The sequence below is a fragment of the Heptranchias perlo genome, chromosome 13 (genome assembly GCF_035084215.1).
Source record: "Heptranchias perlo isolate sHepPer1 chromosome 13, sHepPer1.hap1, whole genome shotgun sequence".
Taxonomy (NCBI): Eukaryota; Metazoa; Chordata; class Chondrichthyes; order Hexanchiformes; family Hexanchidae; genus Heptranchias; species Heptranchias perlo.
The window spans coordinates 71782108-71810056 of record NC_090337.1 but is presented as its reverse complement, the minus strand read 5'-3'; the positions used below and the strand labels follow the sequence as shown (position 1 = coordinate 71810056).

Below are 27949 nucleotides of genomic sequence, written 5' to 3'. Positions count from 1 at the left end.
GGATAAACATAATTTAATAGGACAAAGTCAGCATGGCTTTATGAAGGGGAAGTCATGTCTGACAAATTTGCTTGAGTTCTTTGAGGACATAACGTACAGGGTGGGTAAAGGGGAACCAGTGGGCGTAGTGACAAGGTGCCACATAAAAGATTATTGCTCAAGATAAAGAATCACTGGATTGGGGGTAATATTCTGGCATGGGTGGAGGATTGGTTATCTAACAGGAAGCAGAGAGTTGGGATAAATGGTTCATTCTCGGACTGGCAATCAGTAGCCAGTGGTGTTCCGCAGGGGTCGGTGCTGGGTCCCCAACTCTTTACAATCTATATTAACGATTTGGAGGAGGGGACCGAGTGCAACATATCAAAGTTTGCAGATGATACAAAGATGGGAGGGAAAGTAGAGAGTGAGGAGGACATAAAAAACCTACAAGGGGATATAGACAGGCTGGGTGAGTGGGCGGAGATTTGGCAGATGCAATACAATATTGGAAAATGTGAGGTTATGCACTTTGGCAGGAAAAATCAGAGAGCAAGTTATTATCTTAATGGCGAGAAACTGAAAAGTACTGCAATACAAAGGGATCTGGGGGTCCTAGTGCAAGAAAATCAAAATGTTAGTATGCAGGTGCAGCAGGTGATCAAGAAGGCCAATGGAATGTTGGCTTTTATTGCTAGAGGGATAGAATATAAAAACAGGGAGGTATTGCTGCAGTTATATAAGGTATTGGTGAGACCGCACCTGGAATACTGCATACAGTTTTGGCCTCCATACTTAAAAGACATACTTGCTCTCGAGGCAGTACAAAGAAGGTTCACTCGGTTAATCCTGGGGGTGAGGGGGTGGACATATGAGGAGAGGTTGAGTAGATTGGGACTCTACTCATTGGAGTTCAGAAGAATGAGAGGCGATCTTATTGAAACATATAACATTGTGAAGGGGCTTGATCGGGTGGATGCGGTAAGGATGTTCCCAAGGATGGGTGAAACTAGAACGAGGGGGCATAATCTTAGAATAAGGGGCTGCTCTTTCAAAACTGAGATGAGGAGAAACTTCTTCACTCAGAGGGTAGTAGGTCTGTGGAATTTGCTGCCCCAGGAAGCGACATCATTAAATAAATTTAAAACAGAAATAGACAGTTTCCTAGAAGTAAAGGGAATTAGGGGTTACGGGGAGCGGGCAGGAAATTGGACATGAAGCTGAGTTCGGATCGGTCAAGGCCCTGTGGGTGGCGGAGCGGGCCCAGGGGCTGAGTGGCCGGGTCCTGCTCCTACTTCTTGTGTTCTTTAGATTTGAGGTTAGGATCAGATCAGCCATGATCTTATTGAATGGTGGAGCAGGCTCGAGGGGCCGATTCGCCTACTCCTGCTCCTATTTCTCGTGTTGTTATGTTACATATTGTGCTGGAATACAATTCTGCTGCTGCTGATTGCCCACAGCACCTCATGGATGCCCAGTTTTGAGCTGCTAGATCTGTTCCGAATCTATCCCATTTAGCACGGTGGTAGTGCCACACAACACATTGGATAGTATCCTCAGTGCGAAGACGGGACTTCATCTCCACGAGGACTGTGCGGTGGTTACTCCTACCAATACTGTCATGGACAGATGCATTTGCGACAGGTAGATTGGTGAGGACGAGGTCAAGTAAGTTTTTCCCTCGTGTTGGTTCGCTCACCAACTGCCGCAGGCCCAATCTGGCAGCTATGTCCTTCAGGGCTCGATCAGTAATGGTGCTACCGAGCCACTCTTGGTGATGGACATTGAAGTCCCCCACCCAGGGTACATTCTGTGCCCATGCTACCCTCAGTGCTTCCTCCAAGTGGTGTTCAACATGGAGGAGGACTGATTCATCAGCTGAGGGAGTGCGGTAGGTGGTAATCAGCAGGAAGTTTCCTTGCCCATGTTTGACCTGATGCCATGAGATTTCATGGGGTCCAGAGTCAATGTTGAGGACTCCCAGGGCTACTCCCTCCTGACTGTATATCACTGTACCGCCACCTCTGGTGGGTCTGTCCTGCTGGTGGGACAGGACACACCCAGGGATGGTGATGGAAGAGTCTGGGACGTTGGCTGAAAGGTATGATTCTGAGAGTGTGGCTATGTCAGGCTGTTGCTTGACTAGTCTGTGGGACAGCTCTCCCAATTTTGGCACAAGTCCCCAGATGTTCGTGAGGAGAACTTTGCAGGGTCGACTGGTCTTGGTTTGCCGCTGTCGTGTCCGGTGCCTAGTGGTCCGTTGCCGGGTGGTGCATCCAGTTTTATTCTTATGATGATTTTTTTTAGCGAGATTTTACAACTGAGTGGCTTGCTAGGCCATTTCAGAGGGCAATTAAGAATCAACCACATTGCTGTGGGTCTGGATTCATATTTCGGCCAGACCGGGTAAGGGCGGCAGGTGTCCTTCCCTGAAGGACATTAGTGAACCAGATGGGTTTTTACGACAATCCGGGAGTTTCATGGCCACCATCACGGATACTGGTATTTTAATTCCAGAATTTATTTAAATAATTGAATTTAAATTCCCCAGCTGCAGGGTTTGAACTCATGACTCTGGATTATTAGTCCAGGCCTCTGGATTACTGGTCCAGTAACATAACCACTATGCTACTGTACCCGTCAATGTGGCAAATGTAATCCCACTATTTAAAAAAGGGAGAGAAAAAACAGGGAATTACAGACCAGTTAGCTTAACATCAGTAGTGGGGAAAATGCTGGAGTCTATAATAAAAGATGTGATAACAGAACACTTGGAGGGCATTAACAGGATTGGACAAAGTCAGCATGGGTTTATGAAAGGGAAATTATGCTTAACAAATCTACTGGAGTTTTTTGAGGATGAAACTAGTAGAATAGATAGGGGAGAGCCAGTGGATGCGGGAACAGGGTACTGAGTTAGACGATCAGCCATGATCATTTTGAATGGCGGAGCAGGCCCGAAGGGCCGAATGGCCTACTCTTGGTCCTATTTTCTAAGTTTCTGTACCCCACTTACCGATGTGCAGGCTGGCAAGACCCAAGGCTTATGGACCCCTCCCTTCCTCATGCAGGAGTACTGCTGGAATTTACCACCTCAAATCATACAGTTTACAAGGACAAAGCATTGTTCAGAAACTAATATTTTGGGATTATAGTATACGAATAAGTTATATGAATATGTGGGAGAGAGAAAACAGGGAACCACAGACCAGTCAGCCTAACATCAGTAGTAGGAAAAATGCTAGAGTCTATTGTAAAGGATGTGATAACAGGGCACTTAGAAAATATCAACGGGATTAGACAAAGTCAACATGGATTTTGAAAGGGAAATCATGTTTGACAAACCTACTGTAGTTTTTTGAGAATGTAATTGCTGGAAGAGATAAGGGAGAACCAGTGGATGTGGTGATTTGGATTTTCAGAAGGTCTTTGATGAAGTCCCACATACGGGGTTAGTGTGCAAAATTAAAGCACATGGCATGGATTAAAAATTGGTTGACAGACAGGAAACAGAGAGTAGAAATAAATGGGTCTTTTCCGGGGTGGCAGGCAGTGACTAGTGGGGTTCCGCAGGGATCAGTGCTTGGGCCCCAGCTATTTGCAATATATATCAATGATTTGGATGAGGGAACCAAATATAATATTTCCAAGTTTGCTGACGACACAAAACTAGGTGGGATTGTGAGTTGTGAGGAGGATGCAAAGAGGCATCAAGGCAATTTAGACATGTTGAGTGAGTGGGCAAATACTTGGCAGATGCAGTATAATGTGGATAAATGTGAAGTTATCCACTTCGGAAGGAAAAACAGAAAGGCAGAGTATTATTTAAATGATGATAGATTGGAAAATGTTGACGTACAAAGGGACCTGGAAGTCCTGGTACACCAGTCACTAAAAGCAAATATGCAGGTGCAGCAAGCAAGTTAGTAAGGCAAATGGTATGTTGGCCTTCATTGCAAGAGGATTTGAGTACAGGAGCAAGGATGTCTTACTGCAGTTATACAGGGCCTTGGTGAGACCACACCTGGAGTATAGTCCGCAGTTTTAGTCTCCTTACCTAAGGATATACTTGCCATAGCGGGAGTGCAGTGAAGGTTCACTGGGATGGCAGGTCTGTCGTATGAGGAGAGATTGAGTCGACTAGGCCTGTATTCACTAGAGTTTAGATGAGAAGGAATCTCATTGAAACATACAAAATTCTGACAGGGCTAGACAGACTGGATGCAGGGGGGATATTTCCCCTGGCTGGGGGGGTCTAGAATGAGGGGTCACAGTCTCAGGATATGGGGTAGGACATTTAGGACTGAGATGAGGAGAAATTTCTTCACTCAGAGGGTGGTTAACCTGTGGAATTCTCTACCACAGAAGGCTGTGGAGACCATGTCACTGAATATATTTAAGAAGGAGATAGATATATTTCTGGACACAAAGACATCAAGGGGTATGTGGAGAGAGCGGGAATATGGTATTGAGATAGAGGATCAGTCATGATCATTTTGAATGTGGAGCAGGCTCGAAGGGCCGAATGGCCTACTCCTGCTTCTATTTTCTATGTTTAACCAATTTGAGACATGAAATGTGGTAAGTGTAGCATGCTTGGGTGGAACAGAAGACTTGGGACCTACGGCTTCTAGAGCTCTCCACCATTCGTTTTCCTTGCCTCATGTCTGGGTCTGTTGTGGACTAATTGATAGAGATTGATTGCTATGATTGGTCAACAACTCTATTACTGTTGTATCATGCAACTACCAGGATGGTGAAAGGCGAATTTGATGGACCTTGGCCCTTTTTCATCCAGCAATTCCTCTGTGAACTTCCTGCTGCCTGTCCAGCCAAGAGCACCCGACTTGTCAGTGCCCTAGCTTGTAAGTTTATATGGAATAAGAATCCCAGCTCCCCAAGAGGTCCATCTGTCAAGATCCATTAGTAAGCCAGGTTGGCAGTTCAGTTATCAACAGTGCCCATAAGTCTGCCTGGCTCAGATATCGAATTATTGAGTCTGCCACTGAGGATTCACTTATTCCAATCTTCTATTACAATCCTTGTCATCTTGAAGTCAAGTTGACCCCAAAGAAACCCTGCTTACACCCCTCCAAGGATTCATTAATTGATGAGACAAATAAGCCTTCGCTTGGTAGACAGCAGAAACTGGAAACTCCTTACAAGTGGCACAAGTCACCATACTAAGACTGAATACACTGCGTGTCCATACTGTGGTGAGATGCATCTTCTTGATCACACAATAGATACACACCATACCATCAAATGGTTGTTGAAATTGGGTGGGGGGGGGGGGGTGGTGTTGGATAAGAATGTCCCAGATTTTCCTCCCTGAATTGGCCTATGGTTTTTTGCCTCTCCTAGCAGATCACGTGTCTGCTGGTGGGTGAGGGGCGATGGGACCATGGTGTTAAGTTGTACCACAACAGTATGACAGTTTCGATGTTCTTTTCCTATTCGTCATTTTCGTATGTTCGTAAGGGGATCACGCCTGAGGGTGAGCTTGAGCTTTTCATCACCCTACAATCACACTTGCTATTTTCAGATGGTCACTGGATAATAATCTCCCAAACTAGCTAATTGTAGGGTCAGAAATACTTCACAGGCTAGGAATATGGGACTTTCCATTCCATATGGATCAGTATCATACTGAGCAGCGAATTTACCTACGAAGCCAGGGAATGAGCTCTCCAAAAGTTATCCCAACCATAAAGTTATCCCCTCTATTATTTGCAAATTTAAGTGTATTTACTTTTCAAAACTGGTTTAGTATCGTATGCTGAATGGGTTGCTTACCACATCACTCGCACTGGAAAATTCATTGTTGACAAGACTTTCAAGTGCCATCCAACGAACAGGTCTATTCTCATTGTCCCCCAGGCAATGGTAGTCCATAGGGAAGAGATCCCTCGAGAGTGCGTTGTCTGTAATCTTTACCTGAAGGCCATCGTCAATGCTAAGATAAATGCAGGATTGTAATAGGGAAGTGGAATTATTAACTTGAATATACAAATATACAAAGGTGTGAATTTCTAAGTCAGAATGTATAAAATCTGGTACATCATAAGTTTCTCAAAGTGAACATAAAAGACAGAAACCAGAAAATCTATTAGTGGGTGAGTGTACGTGTGCGTGTGCGTGTCTGGTCCTGATGGTAAGTGAATACATTTCAATGCTGGCACACACTTCATTGTGTTTAAACAAACCTTAATGCGCTATGCAGATTTTTTAACATCTGTAAAAAAAACCATACATTTTAGTTTCTACACTACTGACAGAATGGTGGGTATACAGCAGATCAATAACTTGTGTCAGCTACAGTTCCAAATATCCACTTTGTAGTCTGTCACTGGTAAGAGATTTTCCTCAAGACTGCAAAAGAAATGTATAGATTATCTAGTCTGAAATACGAATTTGTGTGGGCTTCCCTCAACATAAGGGTGGGAAGGAGAAAATATATTTCATGTCAACTCCATTTCAATTTCCTAAACTCAATATTTTTATTCAGCTGAACAAATTATATAGTGGAGCCATTCTTAAATCTATTGTGAAGACAGCAATGTATCATTGCAGGTGAATGTAACCTTAGTTGTATGGGTTTTCCCCACATGATGCAAACAGCTTCAGGCACAGGAAAATACTTAACTGCTGAAATAGAAGGATGGTTTACATGACCATTATGTAAAAGGTGTTCAATATGACAACACGAGGGTATGGTAGCATAGTGGTTATGTTACTGGACTAGTAATCCAGTAGACCTGGATTAATATCCGGAGTCATGAGTTCAAATCCCGCCACGGCAGCTGGCAAATTTAAATTCAATTAATTAAAATAAAAATCTGGAATTAAAATACTAGTATCAGTAATGGTGGCCATGAAACCACCGGATTGTCGTAAAAACCCATCTGGTTCACTATTGTCCTTCAGGGAAGGAAACCTGCCGTCCTTACCCGGTCTGGCCGATATGTGACTCCAGACCCACAGCAATGTGGTTGATTCTTAATCGCCCTCTGAAATGGCCCAGCAAGCCACTCAGTTGTAAAATCTCGCTGCGAAAAATCATAATAACAATAAAACCGGACGGACCACTAAGCACCGGACACGACAACGGCAAACCAAGCCCAGTTGACCCTGCAAGGTCCTCCTTACGAACATCTGGAGACTTGTGCCAAAATTGGGAGAGCTGTCCCGCAGATTAGTCAAGCAACAGCCTGACATAGCCATACTCACAGAATCATATCTTTCAGCCAACATTCCAGACTCTTCTATCACCATCCCTGGGTATGTCCGGTCCCACCGGCAGGACAGACCCACCAGAGGTGGCGGTACAGTGATATACAGTCAGGAGGGAGTAGCCCTGGGAGTCCTCAACATTGACTCTGGACCCCATGAAATCTCATGGCATCTGGTCAAACATGGGCAAGGAAACCTCCTGCTGATTACCACCTACCGTCCTCCCTCAGCTGATGAATCAGTCCTCCTCCATGTTGAACACCACTTGGAGGAAGCACTGAGGGTAGCAAGGGCACAGAATGTACTCTGGGTGGGGGACTTCAATGTCCATCACCAAGAGTGGCTCGGTAGCACCACTACTGACCAAGCTGGCCGAGTCCTGAAGGATATAGCTGCCAGACTGGGCCTGCGGCAGGTGGTGAGCGAACCAACAAAAGGGAAAAACTTACTTGACCTCGTCCTCACAAATCTACCTGTCGCAAATGCATCTGTCCATGACAGTATTGGTAGGAGTGACCACCGCACAGTCTCCGTGGAGATGAAGTCCCGTCTTCGCACTGAGGACACCATCCAACGTGTTGTGTGGCACTACCACCGTGCGAAATGGGATAGATTCAGAACAGATCTAGCAGCTCAAAACTGGGCATCCATGAGGCATTGTGGGCAATCAGCAACAGAATTGTATTCCAGCACAATCTGTAACCTCATGGCCCGGCATATTCCTCACTCTACCATTACCAACAAGCCAGGGGATCAACCCTGGTTCAATGAGGAGTGTAGAAGAACATGCCAGGAGCAGCACCAGGCGTACCGAAAAATGAGGTGCCAACCTGGTGAAGCTACAGCTCAGGACGACATGCATGCTAAACAGTGGAAGCAACATGCTATAGACAGAGCTAAGCAATTCCACAACCAACGGATCAGATCAAAGCTCTGCAGTCCTGCCACATCCAGTTGTGAATGGTGGTGGACAATTAAACAACTAATGGGAGGAGGAGGCTCTGCAAACATCCCCATCCTCAATGATGGCAGAGACCAGCACAAGTGCAAAAGACAAGGCTGAAGCGTTTGCAACCATCTGCAGCCAGAAGTGCCAAGTGGATGATCCATCTCGGCCTCCTCCCGATATCCCCACCATCACGGAAGCCAGTCTTCAGCCAACTCGATTAACTCCACGTGATATCAAGAAACGGCTGAGTGCACTGGATACAGCAAAGGCTATGGGCCCCGACCACATCCCAGCTGTAGTGCTGAAGACTTGTGCTCCAGAACTAGCTGCGCCTCTAGCCAAACTGTTCCAGTACAGCTATAACACTGGCATCACCTGACAATGTGGAAAATTGCCCAGGTATGTCCTGTCCACAAAAAGCAGGACAAATCCAATCCGGCCAATTACCGCCCCATCAGTCTACTCTCAATTATCAGCAAAGTGATGGAAGGTGTCGTCGACAGTGCTATCAAGCGACACTTACTCACCAATAACCTGCTCACCGATGCTCAGTTTGGGTTCCGCCAGGACCACTCGGCTCCAGACCTCATTACAGCCTTGGTCCAAACATGGACAAAAGAGCTGAATTCCAGAGGTGAGGTGAGAGTGACTGCCCTTGACATCAAGGCAGCATTTGAGTGTGGCACCAAGGAGCCCTCGTAAAATTGAAGTCAATGGGAATCAGGTGGAAAACTCTACAGTGGCTGGAGTCATACCTAGCGCAAAGGAAGATGGTAGTGGTTGTTGGAGGCCAATCATCTCAGCCCCAGGACACTGCTGCAGGAGTTCCTCAGGGCAGTGTCCTCGGCCCAACCATCTTCAGCTGCTTCATCAATGACCTTCCCTCCATCATAAGGTCAGAAATGGGGATGTTCGCTGATAATTGCACAGTGTTCAGTTCCATTCGCAACCCCTCAGATAATGAAGCAGTCCGAGCCCGCATGCAGCATGACCTGGACAACATCCAGGCTTGGGCTCATAAGAGGCAAGTAACATTCGTGCCAGATAAGTGCCAGGCAATGACCATCTCCAACAAGAGAGAGTCTAACCACCTCCCCTTGACATTCAACGCATTACCATCGCCGAATTCCCCACCATCAACATCCTGGGGGTCAACATTAACCAGAAACTTAACTGTACCAGCCATATAAATACTGTGGCTACGAGAGCAGGTCAGAGGCTGGGTATTCTGCGGCGAGTGACTCACCTCCTGACTCCCCAAAGCCTTTCCACCATCTACAAGGCACAAGTCAGGAGTGTGATGGAATACTCTCCACTTGCTTGGATGAGTGCAGCTCCAACAACACTCAAGAAGCTCTACGCCATCCAAGATAAAGCAGCCCGCTTGATTGGCACCCCATCCACCACCCTAAACATTCACTCCCTTCACCACCGGCGCACTGTGGCTGCAGTGTGTACCATCCACAGGATGCACTGCAGCAACTCGCCAAGGCTTCTTCGACAGCACCTCCCAAACCCGCGACCTCTACCACCGAGAAGGACAAGAGCAGCAGGCACATGGGAACAACAGCACCTGCACGTTCCCCTCCAAGTCACACACCATCCCGACTTGGAAATATATCGCCGTTCCTTCATCGTCGCTGGGTCAAAATCCTGGAACTCCCTTCCTAACAGCACTGTGGGAGAACCGTCACCACACGGACTGCAGCGGTTCAAGAAGGCGGCTCACCACCACCTTCTCAAGGGCAATTAGGGATGGGCAATAAATGTCGGCCTCGCCAGCGACGCCCACATCCCATGAACGAATAAAAAAAAATCTCACGCAAATTGAGATCAGACCAGCTCTTCCTGGAATGGGGCCACAGGATGCATTTCACTAATTCCAAGCTAGTCTTATGATGCCTCAAAGATGATTTTTGAGTGGCTTAATTGTGCACAGAATGAAGGTAAAAAAACAGGGAGAAAAAAGTCTGAGAATGTGACAATATGCTTTAACATGGAAATAATGCAATGAAAGAGTATGAAATAGTTAAATGATAGAATAATTTCAGAAAACAAATTTGAACTCATGCTATAATGACTCAGGTTACTTTATCTTCTTTTAGCACATCATAGATTTCTTTGGATGCACCACAGCCCTGGTGCTAAACCATGTATAAATATTTTTATTCAATATTTCCTTACACAACACGTAAGTGTATTTGTTGCTAAATAAAATCATTGGATAAGTACTCTGAATGATTAGTATTTCACTGCAAACTCAATGTAATTTCTCATTTCCAAAATGTTCACCATGGTTTGTGTAAAACGTTTTCATGTTAAAATATCAGTCTCGGTATCCATAAGCATACTTTGACAAACCTGCTATTTTTAGAACTCACTGCAGATAACACAATTATCATTCAGTTCTGTGAAAAGCATATTGCCATGACCATTGAAAATGGTGTTACATGCTTCATTTCTGTGGACTTGGACTCCATAGCATTGATTGCCTGAATTTCCTCACCATCATCTTCTGAAACTCTGTTCCTAACTGAACAGCTAGCATGCGCCTTTGTCCAAAGTTATATTGGAACAGGAGGAGGCCATTCAGTCCCTCCAGCCTATTTCACCATTCAATTAGATCATGGCTAATCTGTATCTTAACTCCATCTCCCCGCCTTGGTTCCGTAACCCTTAATACCCTTTGCCTAATAAAATCTATCAATCTCAGTTTTGAAATTTTCAATTGACCCCCAGCCTTGACAGCTTTTTAGCGGAGAGTGCGAAGAAGTGCTTCCCGACATCACCCCTCAACAGCCTAGCTCTAATTTTAAGGTATTACCCCCTTGTTCTGGACTTCCTGCACCAGAGGAAATAGTTTCTCCCTATCTGCCCAATCAAATCCTTTAACCGTCTTAAACACCTCAATTAGATCACCCCTTAATCTTCGAAACTCAAGGGACTACAAGTCCAGTCGATGCAACCTGTCCTCATAACTTAACCCTTTTAGCCCTGGTAACATTCTGGTGAATCTGCGATGCACCTCTTCCAAGGCCAATATATTCTTCCTGAGGGGCGGTGCCCAGAATTGAACACTACTCCAGATGGAGCCTAACCAGAGTTTTATACAACTGTAGCATAACTTCCACCCCGTTGTATTCCAGCCCTCGAGATAAAGGCCAACATTCCATTAGCTTTTTAAATTATTGTTTGTGCCTATCCACTAGCTTTTAGTGATTTCTGTACATCGACTCCATAATCTCTCTGCTCCTCCACAGTTCTTAGCTTCTCACCATTTGGAAAATACTCTGATCTATCTTTCTTTGGTCCAAAGTGGATGATCTCACAATAAAGTTGCCAGAAAAAGTAGCAAGCCTGAGGATTGGGGGCAGTTTAGAATTCCGCAAAAAAGGACCAAGAGATTGATTAAGAGGGGAAAAATAGAGTATGAGAGTAAACGTGCAAGAAACATAAAAGTGGACTGTAAAAGCTACAAGTATGTAAAAAGAAAAAGATTAGTGAAGACAAATGTAAGTCCCTTACAATCAGAAACGGGAGAATTTATAATGGGGAATATAGAAATGGCAGAAAATTAAACAAATAGTTCGGTTTTGTCTTCACGGAAGAGGACAAAAATAACTTCCTAGAAATGCTAGGGAACCAAGGGACAAATGACAAGGACGAAATAAAGGAAATCAGTATTAGTAAAAAAAAAGTGCTGGAGAAATTAATGGGACTGAAAGCCGATAAATCCCCAGGGCCTGATAATCTGCAGCCCAGAGTACCAAAAGAGGTAGCCATGGAAGTAGTGGATGCATTGGTTGTCATCTTCCAAAATTCGATAGATTATGGAACAGTCCCTGCAGATTAGAGGGTGGCAAATGTAACCCTACTATTTAAAAAAGGAGGGAGAGAAAACAGGGAACTACAGACCGGTTAGCCTAACATCAGTAGTGGGGAAAATGCTAGCGTCTATTGTAAAGGATGTGATAGCAGGACACTTAGAAAATATCAACGGGATTAGACAAAGTCAACATGGATTTTGAAAGGGAAATCATGTTTGACAAACCTACTGGAGTTTTTTGAGGATGTAACTGCTGGAAGAGATAAGGGAGAACCAGTGGATGTGGTGTATTTGGATTTTCAGAAGGTCTTTGATAAAGTCCCACATACGGGTTTAGTGTGCAAAATTAAAGCACGTGGGATTGGGGGTAATATACTGGCATGGATTGAAAATTGGTTAACAGACTGGAAACCGAGAGTAGGAATAAATGGATCTTTTTTCGGAGTGGCAGTCAGTGACTAGTGGGGTACCACAGGGATCAGTGCTTGGGCCCCAGCTATTCACAATATATATCAATGATTTGGATGAGGGAACCAAATGTAATATTTCCAAGTTTGCTGATGACACAAAACTGGGTGGGATCGGGAGTTATGAGGAGGATGCAAAGAGGCTTCAAGGCGATTTAGACATGTTGAGTGAGTGGGCAAATACATGGCAGATGCAGTACAATGTGGATAAATGTGAAGTTATCCACTTCGGAAGGAAAAACAGAAAGGCAGAGTATTATTTAAATGATGATAGATTGGGAAATGTTGATATACAAAGGAACCTGGGTGTTCTTGTACACTATTCACTGAAAGCAAACATGCAGGTGCAGCAAGCAGTTAGTAAGGCAAATGGTACGTTGGCCTTCATTGCAAGAGGATTTGAGTACAGGAGCAAGGATGTTTTACTGCAGTTATACAGGGCCTTGGTGAGACCATCACTCATTGCAGGAGGTCACTCTGTCACTTTGGACAAAGTTTGGCCTCCACCACCCTCCTCCTTACAACAAAATTCACCAACATGCACACTGACCCCGGTGTCCAGACACATTTACCTACCTTGCGGACCTCCTCAGATTTTTTTAAATATTTGTTCATGGGATGTGGGCGTCGCTGGCGAGGCCGGCATTTATTGCCCATCCCTAATTGCCCTTGAGGAGGTGGTGGTGAGCCGCCTCCTTGAACCGCTGCAGTCCGTGTGGTGAAGGTTCTCCCACAGTGCTGTTAGGAAGGGAGTTCCAGGATTTTGACCCATCGACGATGAAGGAATGGCGATATATTTCCAAGTCGGGATGGTGTGTGACTTGGAGGGGAACATGCAAGTGATGGTGTTCCCATGTGCCTGCTGCTCTTGTCCTTCTAGGTTGTAGAGGTCGCGGGTTTGGGAGGTGCTGTTGAAGAAGCCTTGGCGAATTGCTGCAGTGCATCCTGTGGATGGTACACACTGCAGCCACTGTGCTCCAGTGGTGAAGGGAGTGAATGTTTAGGGTGGTGGATGGGGTGCCAATCAAGCGGGCTGCTTTATCTTGGATGGTGTCGAGCTTCTTGAGTGTTGTTGGAGCTGCACACATCCAAGCAAGTGGAGAGTATTCCATCACACTCCTGACTTGTGCATTGTAGATGGTGGAAAGGCTTTGGGGAATCAGGAGGTGAGTCACTCGCCGCATAATACCCAGCCTCTGACCTGCTCTTGTAGCCACTGTATTTATATTGGTGGTCCAGTTAAGTTTCTGGTCAATGGTGACCCCAGGATGTTGATGTTGGGGGTTTCGGCGATGGTAATACCGTTGAATGTCAAGGGGAGGTGGTTCGACTCTCTCTTGTTGGAGATGGTCATTGCCTGGCACTTATCTGGCGCGAATGTTACTTGCCACTTATCAGCCCAAGCCTGGATGTTGTCCAGGTCTTGCTGCATGTGGGCTCGGACTGCTTCATTATTTGAGGGGCTGCGAATGGAACTGAACACTGTGCAATCATCAGCGAACATCCCCATTTCTGACCTTATGATGGAGGGAAGGTCATTGATGAAGCAGCTGAAGATGGTTAGGCCTAGGACACTGCTCTGAGGAACTCCTGCAGCAATGTCCTGGGGCTGAGATGATTGGCCTCCAACAACCACTATCATCTTCCTTTGTGCTAGGTATGACTCCAGCCACTGGAGAGTTTTCCCCCTGATTCCCATTGACTTCAATTTTACTAGGGCTCCTTGGTGCCACACTCAGTCAAATGCTGCCTTGATGTCAAGGGCAGTCACTCTCACCTCACCTCTGGAATTCAGCTCTCTTGTCCATGTTTGGACCAAGGCTGTAATGGGGTATGGAGCCGAGTGGTCCTGGCGGAACCCAAACTGAGCATCGGTGAGCAGGTTATTGGTGAGTAAGTGCCACTTGATAGCACTGTCAACGACACCTTCCATCACTTTGCTGATGATTGAGAGTAGACTGATGGGGCGGTAATTGGCCGGATTGGATTTGTCCTGCTTTTTGTGGACAGGACATACCTGGGCAATTTTCCACATTGTCAGGTAGATGCCAGTGTTGTAGCTGTATTGGAACAGTTTGGCTAGAGGCGCAGCTAGTTCTGGAGCACAAGTCTTCAGCACTACAGCTTGGATGTTGTCGGGGCCCATAGCCTTTGCTGTATCCAGTGCACTCAGCCGTTTCTTGATATCACATGGAGTGAATCGAATTGGCTGAAGACTGGCTTCTGTGATGGTGGGGATAGCGGGAGGAGGCCGAGATGGATCGTCCACTTGGCACTTCAGGCTGAAGATGGTTGCAAACGCTTCAGCCTTGTCTTTTGCACTCACGTGCTGGACTCTGCCATCATTGAGGATGGGGATGTTTGCAGAGCCTCCTCCTCCCATTAGTTGTTTAATTGTCCATCACATTCACGACTGGACGTGGCAGGACTGCAGAGCTTTGATCTGATCCGTTGGTTGTGGAATTGCTTAGCTCTGTCTATAGCATGTTGCTTCCGCTATTTAGCATGCATGTCGTCCTGAGCTGTAGCTTCACCAGGTTGGCACCTCATTTTTCGGTACGCCTGGTGCTGCTCCTGGCATGTTCTTCTACACTCCTCATTGAACCAGGGTTGATCCCCTGGCTTGTTGGTAATGGTAGAGTGAGGAACATGCCGGGCAATGAGGTTATAGATTGTGCTGGAATACAATTCTGCTGCTGCTGATGGCCCACAGTGCCTCATGGATGCCCAGTTTTGAGCTGCTAGATCTGTTCTGAATCTATCCCATTTAGCACGGTGATAGTGCCACACAACACGTTGGATGGTCTCCTCAGTGCGAAGACAGGACTGCGTCTCCACGAGGACTGTGCGGTGGTCACTCCTACCAATACTGACATGGACAGATGCATTTGCGACAGGTAGATTTGTGAGGATGAGGTCAAGTAAGTTTTTCCCTCGTCTTGGTTCGCTCACAACCTGCCGCAGGCCCAATCTGGCAGCTATGTCCTTTGGAACTCAGTCAGCAGTGGTGCTGCTGAGCCACTCTTGGTGATGGACATTGAAGTCCCCCACCCAGAGTACATTCTGTGCCCTTGCTACCCTCAGTGCTTCCTCCAAGTGGTGCTCAACATGGAGGAGGACTGATTCATCAGCTGAGGGAGGACGGTAGGTGGTACATCTTCCGGATGGGGGCCGCCGTAGCTGCAGTCATGACCTCCTCGGAGGGCGAACAGCATCACCAGCCTCACCGGCCACGCCATCCACCTCTGACACGTGGAGCTCCACAACACAGTGCTGTGACACATCCACCTGCACAGCAGGAGGGAGGGCAACCGCAGAGAGATGCGTCGCAGAGGGCACTACCCTCGCCACAGGGTCCACAGACCGAGGCTCAGCTTCCTGGACCTCTCTGAGCAGCAGTGCACACGGAGGCTCAGAGTCACTCGACATGTAGTCGTGGACATCTGCAGCCTCCTTTATGCCGAGCTGCTCCCGGCTGGCCCGAGCACCATCTTCTTACCTGTCGCTGTCAAAGTCACCACTGCCCTCAACAACTTCTCCTCCGCATCCTTCCAGGGTGCCACCGGGGACATCGTTGACGTCTCTCAGTCGTTTGCACAAAAGAGCCCTCCAAATACACCTTCACCCACTCTGCAGTGACTCAATGGGTGGCATCATGTGTGGGTCTTCATTGTGATCCTCAGGAAAGGGCATTATTGCACAAACCAGACAAGATTCGCAAAGACATGGCAGTAGTGGTGCCAATATAATATGTAATAGAGTCATAGAGTCATAGAGTTATACAGCACGGATAGAGGCCCTTCGGCCCATCGTGTCCGTGCCGGCCATCAGCCCTGTCTACTCTAATCCCATATTCCAGCATTTGGTCCGTAGCCTTGTATGCTATGGCATTTCAAGTGCTCATCCAAATGCTTCTTGAATGTTGTGAGGGTTCCTGCCTCCACAACCCTTTCAGGCAGTGAGTTCCAGACTCCAACCACCCTCTGGGTGAAAAAGTTCTTTCTCAAATCCCCTCTAAACCTCCCGCCTTTTACCTTGAATCTATGTCCCCTTGTTATAGAACCCTCAACGAAGGGAAAAAGCTCCTTAGTATCCATCCTATCTGTGCCCCTCATAATTTTGTGCACCTCAATCATGTCCCCCCTCAGCCTCCTCTGCTCCAAGGAAAAAAAACCCAATCTTCCCAGTCTCTCTTCATAGCTGAAGCGCTCCAGCCCTGGTAACATCCTGGTGAATCTCCTCTGCACCCTCTCCAAAGCGATCACATCCTTCCTGTAGTGTGGCGACCAGAACTGCACACAGTACTCCAGCTGTGGCCTAACCAGTGTTTTATACAGCTCCATCATAACCTCCTTGCTCTTATATTCTATGCCTCGGCTAATAAAGGCAAGTATCCCATATGCCTTCTTTACCACCTTATCTACCTGTTCCGCCGCCTTCAGGGATCTGTGAACTTGCACACCAAGATCCCTCTGACCCTCTGTCTTGCCTAGGGTCCTCCCATTCATTGTGTATTCCCTTGCCTTGTTAGTCCCTCCAAAGTGCATCACCTCACACTTTTCCGGGTTAAATTCCATTTGCCACTGTTCCGCCCATCTGACCAACCCATCTATATCGTCCTGCAGACTGAGGCTATCCTCCTCGCTATTTACCACCCGAACAAATTTTTGTATCATCAGCGAACTTACTGATCATACCTTTTACATTCATATCCAAGTCATTAATGTAGACCACAAACAGCAAGGGACCCAGCACCGATCCCTGTGGTACCCCACTGGCCACAGGCTTCCAGTCACAAAAACAACCTTCGACCATCACCCTCTGCCTTCTGCCAGTAAGCCAGTTTTGTATCCAAAGTGCCAAGGCACCCTGGATTCCATGGGCTCGTACCTTCTTGACCAGTCTCTTGTGGGGGACTTTATCGAAGGCCTTACTGAAATCCATGTATACCACATCCACTGCGTTACCCTCATCCACACGCCTAGTCACCCCCTCAAAAAATTCAATCAAATTAGTCAGACATGATCTTCCCTTGACAAAGCCATGTTGACTATCCCTGATTAATCCTTGCTTCTCCAAGTGGAGACTAATTTTGTCCTTCAGAATTTTTTCCAATAATTTTCCTACCACTGATGTTAGGCTCACTGGCCTGTCGTTCCCCGGTTTTTCCCTACTCCCCTTCTTGAATAATGGTATTACATTAGCAGTTCTCCAGTCCTCTGGCACATCCCCTGTGGCCAGAGAGGTTCTGAATATATGTGTCAGAGCCCCCGCAATCTCCTCCTTTGCCTCACACAGTAGCCTGGGATACATTTCGTCCGGGCCTGGGGATTTATCCATTTTTAGGCCTGCTAAAACCACCAATACCTCCTCCCGCTCGATGTTAATATGTTCGAGTATATCACAGTCCCCCTGCCGTATTTCTATGTCTACATCGTCCTTCTCCATAGTGAAAACAGATGCAAAAAATTCATTTAGAACCCCTCCTACATCTGCCGGCTCCACACACAGATTGCCATTTTTGTCCCTAATGGGCCCTATTTTTTCCCTAGTCATCCTCTTACCCTTAATATACTTATAAAACATCTTAGGATTTTCCTTTATTTTGCTCGCCAGTGTTATTTCATGGCCCCTCCTTGATCTCCTAATTTCTTTTTTAAGTATCCCTCTGCACTTTGTACTCCTCTAGGGCTTCCTCCGTCTTTAGCCTTTTGTATCTGCCAAAAGCCCTCCTTTTTTTCCTAATCCATTCTCGTATATCCCCTGACATCCAAGGTTCCCTGGAGTTCTTGGAACCACCCTTGACCTTTACGGGAACATGTTGCCATTGTATGGTCTCAATCTCCCTTCTGAAAGACTCCCATTGCTCCGATGCGGATTTTCCTACAAGCAGCTGATCCCAGTCCATTTTGGCCAGATCCTGCCTTATCCTATTAAAATGTGAGTTGGTCAAAAATTAAACATAAGTAAAAACCATGACAAACCCTCAAACACCCTTGTGCATCCCCTTCTTGCTCACGACACACTTGCCTTACGCTTCCTACTGCACATATGTGATGCATGCCCTGTGGCTGCAGCACAGGTATTGGCAGGTTGAGTGAGGCTGACTGTGAAAGAGATGCATGAGAGGGTGAGTATGAGATAGAGCCATGAGATTGTATGAGGATTGGGTTGAGTGGTAGTGGCGGGATGAGTACTGGCGAGGTGAGTAAGTGCAGGTAAGATGAGGATGAGGTTTGAGTGGGTGTGAGGGGTGATGTGACAGAGTAGTGTTGGCTGTGCAGAAGGAGATGTGGGGTGGGGGCGGTGATGTGGCAGACGGAGTGTAGGGGAATGAGTAAGTGTACTCACTTTGGCTGACCTACTGAGGTCATTGGAGCGCCTCCTGCACTGTATGCAGGTGGGCGATATGTTGGTGGTGCAGGTGACCTCCTCTGCCACCTCGAGCCAGACCTTGGTGGCAGAGGCAGGCCGCTTACAACCGCCCGCCGGGGGGAAGATCTCTGTCCTACCCCTCCTCCTCACCCCATCCAATAAGAGCTGGAGTGAGGCATCATTAAACCTGGGAGCAGCCTTCCCCCTGGGCTGCTCCATGCTGTAATTTTTCCTATTTCTTGCAGCATCAGTCAGTGGAGGACTGCCCCTTTAAACAGGGCTCCTCCAGCTGACAGACCTTACTGCGCATGCGCAGCCCGCCCGACGCGCAGCTCAGCAGTGGGGAACCCGGAACAAGAGGTAAGTGGATCCAATCAGCTGGCGATTGCGCGCGGGGCAGACTGATCTCACCGGGCACGTTACCCACGTGCCCAATCGACCCCCCGCCATGAACCCGCCGCCCTGGTAATATCGGGCCCTTGGTCTCCTTACCCAAGAAAGGATGTACTTGCCATAGAGGGAATGCAGCGAAGGTTCACCAGACTGATTCCTGGGATGGCAGGACTGTCGTATGAGGAGAGATTGGGTCGACTCGGCCTGTATTCACTCGAGTTTAGAAGAGTAAGGGGATATCATTGAAATGTATAAAATTCTGACAGGGCTAGACAGACTGGATGCAGGGAGGATGTTTCCCCTGGCTGGAGGGTCCAGAACAAGGGGTCACAGTCTCAGGATATGGGGTAGGACATTTAGGACTGAGATGAGGAGAACTTTCTTCACTCAGAGGGTGGTGAACCTGTGGAATTCTCTACCACAGAAGGCTGTGGAGGCCAAGTCACTGAATATATTTAAGAAGGAGCTAGGTAGATTTCTGGACACAAAAGGAATCAAGGGGTATGGGGAAAGAGAGCAGGAATATGGTATTGAGATAGAGGATCAGCCATGATCATACTGAATGGCGGAGCAGGCTCGAAGGGCCGAATGGCCTACTCCTGCTCCTATTTTCTATGTTTCTATGTTTCTTCCCAGCACGGAACTCCATTTGCCACAGTTTTGCCCATTCACTTCTATCAGTGTCCCTTTGCAACTTTCTGCTCCCATCTACATTATTTACTGTACCACCTATCTTGGTGTCATCAGCAAACTTAGATATATGGCTCTCTATTCCTTAATCCAAATCATTTATAAATGTAGTGAAAAGCTGAGGCCCCAGTACAGATCCCTGGGGAACACCACTAGTCACATCTTGCCAATTTCCATTATCCCTACTCTGTCTCCTATCTCCTAACCAATTCCCTACCCATCGATAGGTTGCCTGCAATTCCATACCCCCTCATTTTTGTTAACAGTCTCTTGTGTGGAACCTTTTCGAACGCTTTCTGGAAGTCTGTATGAATAACATCCATAGACACTACCTTATCTACCACATTAGTTACCTCCTCACAAATTCAACTAGGTTCATTAAGAGATTAATTACCCTTTACAAATCCATGTTGGCTCTCTCTCATCCGTTCATATTTGTCCAAGTACTCAGTCACTCTGTCCCTAGTAACAGCTCAAACTGATCCTAATTCCACGAAGGAAGGCTGAAACTTAAGCCTCTCAAATTTCTCAGTTTGCACCTTCTTTTGTGCAGCTGAACTATCAGATAGTAAAGAACTGTTTTTTGCTGAAAGGGTTAAAATTGATTGAATTCAATTCATTTCACATACTGTACTAAAACAGTTTGATATTACCTGTGCCCTTTGGAATTTAGCAGTGATTATAATGCAGGGTGCAATCTAAGAACTCGTTGATTTATTATCTGGCATTGTGTCTACTGTAGTGGTTCACAGTGACCATGTTAGGTGAGCAAATGACAGAGCATTTTACACCTGAAAATTAAGATTTTACAGCAAACAGCAAAATACTAAAATTTGGAAAACAGTTTTCTATTTTGCGCTTTTCATGTCCTCAGGATGTCTCAAAGCACTTCACAGCCAATTAATTACTTTTGAAGGGTCGGGAATGTTGTTTTACAGGCAAATGTGGCATTGAAAATCCATGTTAATAAACTGGACCACCCAGAACTACATAGCCACTTGAGGTAAATCAAAAGCATATTGCTGTAATTTCAGGACCGTTATTCCTTGCCAATTCTACCTGAAGTCATGAACAGGACGTTCTGACTCTAAGCAACCTACTACGGTCTTTTGACAGTGTTGCAATACAGAGAAAATAACCAATGAGAAAAGCATTAAGAACATTTGTACATATCAACTGATGTGTTTATAGCACAAGTCAATATTTGAAGGAGGATCTGAAGCAGGTTGAACCAACAACTTATTTGACTGCTGTGCATTGGAGACAACTGACTGTTTTTATTAATTCTTGGGATATGGGCGTCCCTAGCAATAAAGCAATTTTACTTTAAAACAGTAAACAAGAACAGCATTCAAAAGATGAACATCTACAGGCTTAAAGTCTCAGGATTGGCATTCGATCATGGAAATCATGTGTATTAAGTATAGGAACATGCTTTGAAAACACACTGGGATTTGTTGGTGATATTTCCCAAAAGGAATTCAAGGCAATCGACAAGCTTATTATTGTAAAGAAAGCCTTCACTCATGCTCAGCCCAGGCAAGTCTTTAGAACTTGAAGAGGTGAGTGTACCAATCCAACCGTAGTGTGGACAAGGTGGAATTTATGGCTTTAACAGACTACCCATCAAGATTATCTTGATGATTACTGTGAATTGTACCAAGAGGAACAAGGTAGAATTCAGCATAATCATCGAGATGATCTCGGTGGGGTTCGAAGTTGAAGTCATAAAATCAACCTTGTGGGAGGGAAACAAGGTCGCAGGGCAAGTGAAGTACCACAGAATCTGTGAGATCTAGCTGTGGATGACATTATGAAAGCACAGCTTGATATGCTTCAAACACATGCCACTCACATCTAAATTATATCAGCACTGTTTGCTGATATTTAGAATATAAATACATGAATTATAACACTAGCTGAAACAAGCCTTAAAGCCACAGCAATGGCACTCGAGTGACTGACTATGTATATGGATAGGAATAAGGAGTCAGCTTGATTTACTCAGTTAACCAAAGCAATTTTTTGCAGTTTGTCGTACTTTTAATCCAGCACAGTTAGATGGGTCAACAAGAATTTAAGTGCAATTGAACACCAACTTGGACCCCGGCACAAACTTCTATCAGCAGTACCATTAATATTCTGGTGAAAGCAAACTTACAGGTTTCCAAAGCTGTCAAAAACTGTGATCATCTGCCTATGTAGCTGCATTGACTGCCAACCAGTGTAGTATTCTCTCCAAGAACCTCTGCATGTATACTGCCGATGCAAATCAAAGCACGCTGAACTAGTAGGACTTGAACATCAAATGTAAACTTTCAGCAAAAAGTACTTGGAATTCAATTCACGGTGCTTAAAATCTATGTACGTTGAATTAGTGGGGAACAAATTTTTTTTAGTTTATTTGTGGTTGCATGTTGTTAATGTATGTATCTTTGAACTGTATTTGAAATCTTTTTCTTTACCGACAAAGAATGAGTAATTAAGAAAGCACCAATTACAAAAACCATTAATTTTATTGTAACCATTCTCCAAATCACACGGTTGGAGAATAACTTTTAATGTCTTCCCTTGAAGTTAGGGAATTTGTACTGTTTCATCAGCAGAGGGGATTAAAGTCCACAATAACAACATTCATACTTAGCAATCTCCAGGAATTGAATCAATATAGTAAAACAGTAAACCTAGTGGTCATGATCAGTAAGGATTTGGTGTATTCAAACCCTTTGCACTCATTTCCACTGATGAGAATTCGACACAGCTATCTGCAATCCCCACAAACAGCTCTGCGATTCTGGCATATTTTACCATGCCAAATCACTGCCCTATCCAGAAGTAAATAAGGTTCCCGAATACACAGGATCCATGAGTATACAGGATTTGAGGTTTTTGTGCATAAGAATTAGAAGTTTTAGGCAACAATCTCTTGTACTTACACACAATTTCTGGTAGCCAGGTCTTTATGAATAACTTCTCTCCTGGCCAGGTAACTCATCCCACAGGCAATCTGAATGGCCATATGTACAAGGTCCTGTTGGGATATTGCCTGTGAAAAATGCACGATAACCATTACTATGAGCTTCATCAGCCTTAAAACTAACCCAGTTAGTGCATATTGAAACAGAATTACTTCTCCTAGATCCATATTTAAGGAATAGGACCACAGTTGTACTTGTATAATACTGACCGTAATACTTCCCTTCGATATATTGCAAATTCTTGAAATTTCTATTCTAGGTGATAGTCATGTGGAACACATGGCCTCCTCGCAAAACCGCCATCTGAGTCCATGTCCATCCTTCTAAACCCTTCACAAATACCCAAAAGAAAATTGCCCAGCCAAGGTCCACTGTACAATGATATTCAAATGTACCATACCTCACCTTCAGCTGGAGCTCTCAGCAGACTCCATTCACAGCATGCCTGTCTGCGGGATTTAGACAGAGTTGCGATTCACTGTTCTGTTCTTACTTGTTTTCTTGCTCTCCAGCAAAAGGTGGCAAGTGAACTATATCAAGAGGCATGACTGTCCTTGCTTCCAAACAGCAAATGAAAAGCCCCTAATAAAATACAACTATTGGTCCAATAGTTTTTCTTACCCCCTCCTTTATGAAAATGTTTGGCTTCCACTTGTCAATTACCCACAATAGAATTCTCTATCACAGAAGACTGTAGCGGCCAAGTCACTGAAAGGAACTAGATAGATTTCTAGACACAAAGGGTATCAAGGGGTATGGGGAGGATCAGCCATGATCATACTGAATGGCAGAGCAGGCTCAAAGGGCCGAATGGCCTACTCCTGCTTCTATTTTCTACGTTTCTATCACTAAATCGGCACGGTTTTCTGCAATGGTTAAATCATGACTTTCTAGCAATTGAGGAGCAAGTTCCAATTCCACAAAGGGGACCTGTTCCACTATGTCCAGATCCAATACTTCTTCCAGGATACTACTACACTTCCCAGAATCCAGTGCAAACCAACACCCAAGCTGCATCTCTAGAGCCAAGAGTTTCCACACACATATCTACTCCCTCTACCCCTTATTCACCTTCATCAAGGACAACAAGAATCTCCACATGCAGAATAAGAAAGGGTTCAAAATAACGCACTGCAAATACCACACAGCACCTTCATGGGAGCTGCATTTGGCCACTACTTCATGATTGCTCCCTCAATAATATGCAATACAATATATGGTTTCAGAAAACCCAAGAAAGATGTTGCAGGCAGTGATAACATTCTTCTTGCTGAAGCATGGCATATATAGATTATATTCATCAGGAATCATTGCCATTTCTGATGCTGCAGTACACTGCACGAGTCAGTGCCAATGCATAGACTGAATGAAATGACCCAGAGTGTAAAATTTCAATTTTATGCATCAGTCAACTACTTTGAGCTTTTTTTTTGCTTTGTGGCTGTGTTTGAAATTGCCTCCTACAGAATATATGGTTGGTCTATGTTTGCTGCATACAACCTAAATAGAGCTGCACTTGTTGCTACACCTGTGATTTTATTTACTCTCATTGTATTTTTATGAAAAAAATGCAACATTGTCAAACAGACACAATGGCACAGGTCCTTGGGCTCAATAAAACATGGCACTGGGAGATCATGTCGGGCACCGTCTGTCTGCCATTTTCTGTGTGTGTACTAAGCACCTGTCAGGTTTTACTCCTACAGTGTGCAGAAGATGCTTAAATGAGGAAGGAAGGATAAGCTTGCACTTATATAGTGCTTTTCATAGCTTTGGATCATCTCAAGGTGTTTCATAGTTAATGAATTACTTTTGTAAAGCAGGCAGATAAAGACTCGATTTAATGGAGCCGATCTAAACGGCCATCAGTGGTGCGGCTGCACCACTTGCCCGGTGCCAGGAGGCGCAAATCATTTTCAGTTCTGGCCTCAATTCACCGCCGCCGGTGAGCTGTAGATGTGAGAGATCAGGAAGCTGTCTGGCTCCCATGCTGAGTCAGACAGGTCAGATTAGGTGGGGGGTGGGGGGGGGGGGGGAAAGCACCGATAAAGCATTTAAAAAGTTTCCTGGGCCATTTTTTGAGAGGCCACTCAGTGCTTGGTGCAACTAGGCAGAGCATACATGGTACATGCTCTGCCCATCGTACCTAAAAACTGCAATCAGGTTCCTGCAGCCAGCGTAGGATTTGCATATTTAAGCAGTCTGTTTCAGACTGGTGGGCTAATCATTACATTATTACACTGCCAGACAGTAGTAGGCGTCAATGGGGCGGCTGAGGTTCTTCCCAACCCTCTCCGCTTTTTTCAGTTGCTTGCCTCCCGTTTTCCAAGCAAAAAACAGGCAGCTGGCAGTTGAAAATTGTTGGAGTATCAGCCTGCATTTAGTGCTCAAGTCTCTGGAGTGGGACTTGAACCCATATCTCCTTCTCACTCAGAGGCAAAAGTGTACTACTAAGTTAAACTGACATTGAATTTACATTCCCAAGATAAATAACTGTAATTTGTACTCATACCACACAAATGTGATTTAATGAAGGGCTTTACTTGGTGAAAAGTACTGAACAATTTAAAGGGCTTAGGAGTTCTGATTAGCAAATGTATTTATGTGCTTGACGTCACTCATAGGTAAGTGTTTCTGGTGGCCAGCCCCCATCTACTTTATACAGAAATTTCCTCCAATTAAATGGGAATACCGAAGCCAAACTCCCATTTCCTATGTGGATAAATGAAGTTGAGGTACAGATCAGCCACAATCTAATCGAATGATGGAACAGCTCAAGGGGCTGTTCCTATTGCGCTGGTGATGAATGTAAATGGCCACTGCCAGCAACACTGTCTACAGGTGGCCTGAAGAATCTGCCGGCCTGTATTGATCGTCCCCATAGTCAGGGAACAAAAGTCACAACAGCAACTTATCCAAAACTGCACATGTGCATTCACAGTAATTTTTGTCTCCACTGTTACCAGTTTTGCCTTGCAATGTAAGTGGATTGGATTCCACAGCATTGGCACTGAATTGCAGGCTGCTGCAAGTAGAAATGGGATGTACACGATAACAGAATTAAATTAAATATCCTGCCATTTTATCTTTAGGCCCTAATCCTGACCCAAAAGGTTTACTTGTTTAAATGTCCAAAGCTTTCAAATGTCTTGTACATATAAATCGTCAAGATTTCACACTTCCTGTTCATGTGCACATTGATTTACTCCAGACAGCCTGAAGCATTTTAAAATTATCAAACTGTATTTAAATAATAGTTTTGGTTGATTGAATAATGAAGAACTCAACAAGTCGTAGGGCAACACAATTATGAAGAACAGCTGTAGCCCTCTGAATCTTTCAGACTCTCTTAACCAAGTGCACCATGCACTCATTTAATTATGTAACTCTGAGTTATAATCTTTCCTGGGCAATTAAAAAATATATTTATGCTGATTTGCAAATTTTCTCAGTGCAACAAGCAAAAGTTCAACATCACCAGCCATTATAGCGCATACACACAGTGCAAGTCCCAGTACCACTGGGTATTATGGTTTACAAAACAGAATTGAAGGACATGTTAAGTGCTTCTTCCATACCCATATTGCATTTACTCTTTTTCTTGCCAATTTCTGCCCTCCTAAAGATATTGACTCTTTGTGGAGGTGCACGCATTGGGCACTAAGTGTCCTCCAAAGTGTCGGCCAGCCAGATCTTGGCATTACCTAATGTCCACCCGTGTAGGGCGCAATAGGGGTAACTGAACAATGATTAGAGAAGTAGTGACACCGGCCACTTTTCCCCTTCAAACCCGAGGCACGAAAGCCCCCTAAGTATCCCAGCGAACTTAGCAGAGAAAAGGACTGACCTTGGCACCTTCATGTCCCATTTCGGCTCAGCTACTCACTGGATATACCGACAGACCCATTGGACGAACTCCTTAAATTATAAGCATATTCTTCCCTCTAATTTATTGAGTTAGATATGTTCCGTTAGTTTTGCACAATGGAATTAAACAATGAGTAATGCCAACTAATACATGTTGGTATTACTCTTTGGTTTACTGATTTTTAATAGGGGAATTGCAAGTCTTGCTTCTTCTTCCATTTACTGAGGAATCTGAATACATTCAGCTAGTACAGCATCTGTATATATAGAACTATCCCTTATTCTAGGCTTCCACTGGTTAAGATATTTCAAAAAGTTCAAAAATAGCCCTCACATTGGATATAACCTACATGTTCATTCTTTTGAATTAAATCCTGTATCAGAATATCTCTCTAAATTGTTATATCAAGAGCTTTTACACGTTGATTATTTTCATGTAGGAAAATATACATTTTCTGAAGTTACTGAACAATTTTATTGTACAATAGGAACCATGACAAAATTGTCAACAGCGCGCTATCCCAGCGGTTCCAAGACTGTGTCAACAATCTCCTAACGTACCAATGTGCAATTAAAGTACATTTAGTTAATTCAGTTTACATTGTTTGTTGCCATGCAATCTCAATGCCTGTTGCGATTGAGATACTGATTATCTTAAGTGTTTACTTCCATGTATTTGGGCTTTGCATACATGTTGGTATTAATCATTGCTTTGCTGATTTATTTCAGAGGAATTCCATGTCTTGCTTCTTCCTCCAATTTATTAAACAAGTTGAATATATTCAGCTGGTATAGGATCTGAGTCTGTAGCCACTCAGCAGAAAATTGATAAATAATTCCTTTGAAACTATTTGTCTCAAATTTTCAGCAATTTTAAGGATCTTTGTTACAATGCACAGAGAGGGGGGTCTCAGGTCAGGATCCAGCTGCTTTATAATCCTTGGCATAACTCACCTCAATGTCAAGTGTCAAATCATTGACAGCAACCCTCAATATGTATGACACTGCAGATAAGGCTGCCTTCAATCCTAGATACATAGATAATATTGCATCTGAAGGTAGAGTGTTGGAATGGTATCTGGAGCCAGTGAGCAGAAAATTACCTGAATCAATCCAGTGGGAACAAAACTATACCATGTGTATTCGAAGGAGACTCCAAAGAACAATGGAAACTATGCTGGTTGAAAGGTCT

At 44.9% G+C, this 27949-nt stretch overlaps 1 protein-coding gene across 5 annotated transcripts in view; it reads right to left on the bottom strand.

Annotated features, from left to right (window-relative positions):
• The window catches only part of ryk (receptor like tyrosine kinase), a 357734-nt gene that overhangs the window by 59257 nt on the left and 270528 nt on the right, over positions 1-27949 (bottom strand). For all 5 annotated transcript variants that reach the window (XM_067995687.1, XM_067995688.1, XM_067995686.1 and 2 more), the window contains 2 exons: positions 22849-22958; positions 5776-5935 (listed from right to left, as the gene is read on the bottom strand). In XM_067995687.1, the coding sequence (XP_067851788.1) occupies positions 5776-5935; positions 22849-22958 (270 nt within the window). The remainder of the gene's footprint in view (positions 1-5775; positions 5936-22848; positions 22959-27949) is intronic.